Source organism: Galendromus occidentalis, unplaced genomic scaffold (genome assembly GCF_000255335.2).
Source record: "Galendromus occidentalis unplaced genomic scaffold, Mocc_1.1 scf7180000077526, whole genome shotgun sequence".
NCBI lineage: Eukaryota > Metazoa > Arthropoda > Arachnida > Mesostigmata > Phytoseiidae > Galendromus > Galendromus occidentalis.
This window is the reverse complement of record NW_003805514.1, coordinates 220,906-226,997: the sequence shown is the minus strand read 5'-3', so window position 1 is coordinate 226,997 and position 6,092 is coordinate 220,906. Positions and strand designations below refer to the sequence as shown.

Sequence of the window (6,092 nt, the reverse complement as noted above, 5' to 3'; positions counted from 1 at the left end):
GGCAGCGCTTCGCAATGATGGTGAGTTGCAACAGCCCCTCCGTTTATCATCAGATTCTTGATGGCTCCAGGCTCGCCTTTCTAGCTAGGATAGGACGAGCGTCTTCGTAGAAGTGTGTACTCACTTTCCAGGAACTTCGCGTAGTTCTGGTGAATATCTTGCGGAACTTCGAAATACGCAGCAAAGCTCCCCTGGAGGGCATCGAGATGGCCGAAGAAATCGTATTGCGTCCGAAGCGGGCCCTGGCCGTGGACTTCATCCGCTTGGAGTAGAGGAGTTTTCTCTCCGCGCGGCAAGAGCCGATCCAGACAGAACGGTTGATGCCCCACACGAGCAGAGGGGATACATCGCTTGGACTTGCAGCGAGCGAGGGGGTCCGAATCTTATGGAAGCATGTCGACGCAGGCGGAAAATGTTCCCCGAGAAGCTCCTCAAGCCGCCCTGTATACGTGGAAATGTCTTTGATTCAAGTGGCCAGACGAATAAACATCGTCATTAATGCAACAGAAACTTGTATGACTGTGCGGCGCCAGAGTTCCATCGACCCAGCTCGTCTGGTCGAGTCTTGAGGGGTTGGAGATTGACAGGAGATATGTCCCTCGAGTTTTGGAGCAAGACCCAAATAGGTGAGGGGTCTCTCGTAGCGATTTCCTCATAAGCACGCAAATCTGACCGAAGTCATATGGATACATGGACGATTTTAGAAGAAATGATGGTACGTGTCGAGTTAGCGCCGTCTCTACCGGTTCATCGGGACGGTTTCTGTCGAATACACACACGCATCAATCAAACCGTCTACAAGAGCAGAAGTCGCGTCCACGACGTTACCTGTCAGGACTCCTCAGGACTGAATTAGACCGTTCGAGGGGGAGCGACAGTATGCACGAGTTAGGACGACACGGGATAGGCAAAAAAAACGGGAACGCTCCGGAGGGAACACTATGGATTCGCAGAGAGAATCGCGGGCACAGCTTCTCTTCGAGTCTTCGTCCCGGGCTCCTCCGGAAGCTATCACCGAACGGATCTTTCGTCCTCCTATTCAACTAGCTGAGGATTGATGAGATAGGGCTCTTGCGCATGGAACAGGAGTACTTATTGTTCGACGGAAGGCTCTCCGGTATCCCTCTCGGGCAAGGGTACAGGGGACTAGTTTAGTATATGGCGCAGAGCGGGAGGAGGCAGAGTCGAGAAGTGACATGTGAGTAACGATTTGATAAAATTACGGTTGCATACGAGTCGGTGGTCCAAATAGTTACGAATGTTGTCGGGAAGATGGTTGAAGAGGTTGATGAAGTTCGATAGAGGGGTTTCTCTGTTGTAAGTAGCCATGGTGCCAGTTCGGGAGAGCAGGCCCGCGGTCTTGATACGAGTGGAGTGGTCGTGGGTCGGCCTAGGCAAAGACGGCAGCCTTGGCCCCAGAAGCAAGAGAAGATTGACGGCGTAGAGTTCAATCCAGGAACATTGAGGGAAGAGAAGATCGGAGCCGGGTGGGCGTCGTAGCGGACAACGGCAACCAAACGGACCGCCCTCTTCTGGAGTTTGACGCTTCTAGACCTGAGGTAGTCATACGTGCCACCGTATATGGTGATCATATACCTCATGTGGGACTCGACCAGGGCGAAATATATGGATCTCTTGAGTCTCGTTGAGCAAATGTGCTTCAGACGGGATAGGATGGCGATCCCCGAACGCATCTTGGCACAGTTTACGGCGATATGTGGTTTGAACTTACTTAGTGTCGGCATCGAGCTGCAATCCCAGGAAACGGTGACTGGTGACACACTCAATGGTCGAGCAAGAACAGTCCACTGATGTTCCGCAGTCGGACATATGAATACGGATCGAGTCGTGGAGGGGCTTATCCCCGAAGACGATGCATTTTGTCTCAGACGCGTTCAAGGAAAAGCCGTCGCGGCTCATCCAGTTGCTAACGAAGGTGATAGCCGCCGACGCTCGACGGCTTAGCTCACGGAGATCCCGGTGAGACACCAGGAGTGTGGTATCGTCAGCGAAGGATATGGTCTTGACGTCCGTCTGCCCCTTGAGAAGGTCATTGATGAATAATGCGAATAAGATAGGGGCGAGACTTGAGCCCTGCGGGACCCCGTAGTTGACAGAGTGGGGAAGGCTGGTTAAATCCTGGTATCTGAATATCTTTCGGCGGTCACGGAGGTAGGACCCGATGATTTGGAGGGATCGACCGTTGATGCCCGATGAGGACAATTTAGCGAGTAGTAGTGGATGACTCACAGAATCGAACGGCTAACTTATGTCACAGAAAATTGCCACAGCGCACAGATTGTTGTCCGACGCGTCGACCAGGTGCTCAACGAGCCTCAGAGCAGCTTTCTCACAGCTCCTGCCTTTCCGAAATCCAAACTGATTGTCACTCAAGATATTTTCGGATTCCACATACTCGGAAATCTGGTCCGTCAGTACCTTCTGAATGATTCTACTGGTGAGTGGAAGAAGCGATATTGGTCTGAAGTTCGAGACCCTCGACAGCGAGCCTGACTTGTGAACGGGATACAGGAGAGCGGTTTTGAGCATGACGGGGTACGTTCCTGAGGTGAGGATGGAAGTTACCAGATTGTGAAAAGGACTTGCGAGAATGTGGGAGCATCTCTTTAACAATAGTCCGGGTATACCGTCGGGTCCATTACTCTTCTTTGGGTCAATATCCTCCGAATAGCGAGCAATCTCCGCCACAGTAGGAACGATGAAACCCGGGAAGATCGATTCTGGCTCTAGTAAAACCTCGTAGAAGGCAGCATGACTTGCATGTGTTGGCACCTTGGGTTGCGAAGAATTTATTGATTCCGCTTACGCTGAGGCCCACAAGCTCGGGGGTAATCGTCGAGGATCCTGTCTTCCCTCTGAAGAAAGGGTTTAAGAGCCACCAGGTGTCGGCCGAGCTGCCCCGGGCATCCTCAAATTTCACCCTATAGAACAAGTCTTTCACCTGCCTGAGCATTCTTTTCGACCTAACATTATAAGACTCAAATATGATCTTGGAGGTCAGGGTATCATACTTTTTGTACTTTCGGTATAGCTTGTTACGCTCCCTAATCGCTCTCACGAGTCCCGGGGTCATCCATTCCCTCACCGGTTGAACTCTTCTACCGACTCCGGAGACCAGTGTACTCGCCTCAAGCGCCCTTGAACATATGCGGTGGAGGACGGACACCTTGGCATCCGGGTCCGCCAGCCGAAACAGCGGGCCGCAGTCCGCCTTGGCAAGTTCGGACTCAGCAAGGGCATAGTCGATACGTTTTGACAGCCGACTGTGGTAACGAGTGCCCCCATGGTCGAGGACGATCTCTATCATAGCATGGTCAGATACACCCTCGCATTTTTTGAGTTTTTGATGTCCATGCTGTACTTCGTAGACGGGCTTAAGCAGAAATACCCGGAACCGCGAATAATGTAGACGGTGAATATCACTCAAAACTTAATCTACTCCGAGCCGTGTTCGGAGTGAAGGGGCCCTCCGGAAATTTCCCGGAGTGTACTCTCCTTCTCTGAGGCGATTCAGAGACCAGGCTCAATCCTGCCGATGAGTGTGTCCAGTAGACCCGTCCGAGCGATATTCGCTTCTGGGGGAACTCGGCACGATGGCGCGGAAGCCCCGAATGCTTTTTCCCCATTCATCCGCGGGCGCGAAGGATGTCCAGCACATTTGGCGAGACAGCGATTCCGACCACTTCCGGGATGCCCTATTCGCAACATAAAACATCAACTCGTCGGGGAACGGGCCGTTTCCACTCAGTGTTCGGATTCATGGTATCCAACAATAGCGTGAGGCGTCGAGCGAAGAGGGAGCGAGAAAGTGCCTCAAGCGATATAGACTCGCTCTATCCGGCCCCAAAGAGCTGAGGAGTCGAAATCCTTTGCGGTGCGACGGTATGCACCGATCGCTCCGAAGAAATCTCTGCACTGTTTTGCGGCATCGCATCCCACCTCCAGCGTCTTAAGTTGCCTCCTCTCTTTTCCTTTGAAGGATCGACGCCCGCGTCCCTTCGTTTGGAAATTTCTACATTGTTCAGTAAACTCGCCGGTCGCACAAGTGTCCCGATGCGACCTTGCGGCACTATTTCTGTGAACACTCGCCCAGTTCCAGGTGACTCCGACAGGCCTGCCGCTAGTGGTGTGTGCATTTGAGGGCCACGTTGTGAGCCCTGGAAGCTGGCCGTTGAGAGCAGAAAAGGGAAAATCCCATCAGCCGGGGCGATGTTTTGGCTCTACGTTCTTGGTGTTCTTGCACTTTTTTTCATAATTCGGTTTTACATTCGATTCTTCCGGAACTTCCTGATGATGTCGAACATTCCAAATGTCTCCTTCCTCCCTTTCGGGAACGAACTCGGTAAACTGCTCTACTTGTGGACACGCGGCGAGGATATATCTTCAGGTGAGCCATTCTCCACAATTCTCCCTCCAACCCGTTCAGAATATCAACATGTACAAGTATGACTTCCCTGTTCAATGAACGCTCTAATTAGCCAAGCCTCAGGTCTGCGTGATTTCACTGATTATTACATCCACCATGAACGAGCGCCCCCCCCCCCTACGTTTGGGGATCGGTCGCTCTTACTCATTGAGCGTCTACCTCTTCCGCGACGGCTATTCGAGCCGAATCGGACGACTCTATGTGAGTCCTCGATTGTCCAATGTGAGTGGGCTCTCGATATGCGCTCTCAGCTGCGCATCAATGCGACATTGTTTGGACGGGCTTCACATCGGGAGCTAGATGGAGTTTGAGCTCGTTCGACGAAAGGAGGACAAATTTTTTCGGTGTGCGAGGATCTTGTCTCGTTGGTTTATCGCTGGGCCAACTGTGGAGCGTGAGATCATGGATGTTCCTCGCCGCAGGTACGATTAGGGAAATCATTGAATAATAATCCGTCTTCGCGTACACGTCGGCACGGACTCACAGAGGCTTCACGGTATTTTATGTCTCAGCGGAGAGCAGAAATCAATGAGTAGAACACTACTTGAGAGACATCGCTGACTGTGAGCCAAAAGATTCTTCAGTGCACGGTCAATCGCTAGCGGAAGTGGCGGTACCTAGAACGTCCCTGAGATTCGATCGGAGCGTACGAATGTCCGTTCGAAGCCGTCGTAGCGGTGGAGACTTGCGATCGACCGCGATCAGATCAGATCCATTCGTTCCGGGAGGCACGTCCGACCGAACAGGAACATATCGGAGGTGGATATCCCCCTGTGCGGCGGAACCGGTCGCGAGAACAGTCGGTGTCAGAATGCATCTATGTAGACGGTATCATGAGCGGTACCACGCATCATGAGCCGTTTGGCATATGCCACCATCTCATGGGCTCGTCCATTTTGAGGGTGAAACTCCTACCTCTTCCAACGGAGCACACCTAAGATAGCGACGACGGATCTCGAATCGAAAATTTTCTTAATCAGAGAAGGAGCGGTCAAGAGACATGCGGCAATCGAATCGTCAATCACCCCTCACCCCTAACCCCGATCGCGATTTGTACTCTGAGGAGCAGTGGAGAATGGTTGAGAGCGTCCAGGTGTGTTCAAGGAGGCGTCTCGGGAGAAGAAGTCGTCTGCGGAGGGAAGTCTCGATACTCCGGAGGAAATACATGATTATGCTCGGAACATACGTCGAACGATGCGGAGAAACGAATCAGTGTCCTTACGATCGCGGAGCGCCTCCGCATTATCCGAGGCATGAGGTGAACCCGCCGCGCGAATGATGCGTCCCATATTCATCCCTCGATTCATTCTTCCCAGTCTCACTCGAAATACGTCGTGAGATGACGGAGAGCTACAGGAAGGAGGGACTCATGATCTACTTGAACGCACCGAGTCCCTTCGTGGGGGTTTACAAAGCAGAACTCGTTGGTGAAGTCCTGAGCTCACCGAGTTTCGCCGAAAAACTTTATCCATACAATTACCTGGAGGGATGGCTTGGAAAGGGCTTGATCACAAGGTAAGTATCCTCCTAGCTAAATATGATCCCAGATGGACGCGCTGATACAAACTATGACCTAGCACTAGACCGCTCCGCGGAATTCGGGGCTGGATGCATGACACTATTGAAGAGATGACGCCGTCCCGAG

The 6,092-nt window shown here is 52.3% G+C and overlaps 2 protein-coding genes across 2 annotated transcripts in view; both read left to right on the top strand.

Moving 5' to 3' along the window:
* The window catches only part of LOC100907477 (cytochrome P450 4V2-like), a 1,979-nt gene extending 1,707 nt beyond the window's left edge, over positions 1 to 272 (top strand). Inside the window, exon 6 of the mRNA XM_029112734.1 lies at positions 132 to 272. Within this exon, the coding sequence (XP_028968567.1) occupies positions 132 to 272 (141 nt within the window). The remainder of the gene's footprint in view (positions 1 to 131) is intronic.
* A 3,902-nt stretch (positions 273 to 4,174) lies between these two features.
* LOC100907334 (cytochrome P450 4V2) overlaps positions 4,175 to 6,092 on the top strand; it is a 3,706-nt gene continuing 1,788 nt past the window's right edge. Inside the window, 2 exon segments of the mRNA XM_029112733.1 lie at positions 4,175 to 4,408; positions 5,764 to 5,962. Coding sequence (XP_028968566.1) covers positions 4,231 to 4,408; positions 5,764 to 5,962 — 377 coding nt within the window. The 5' untranslated portion in view covers positions 4,175 to 4,230.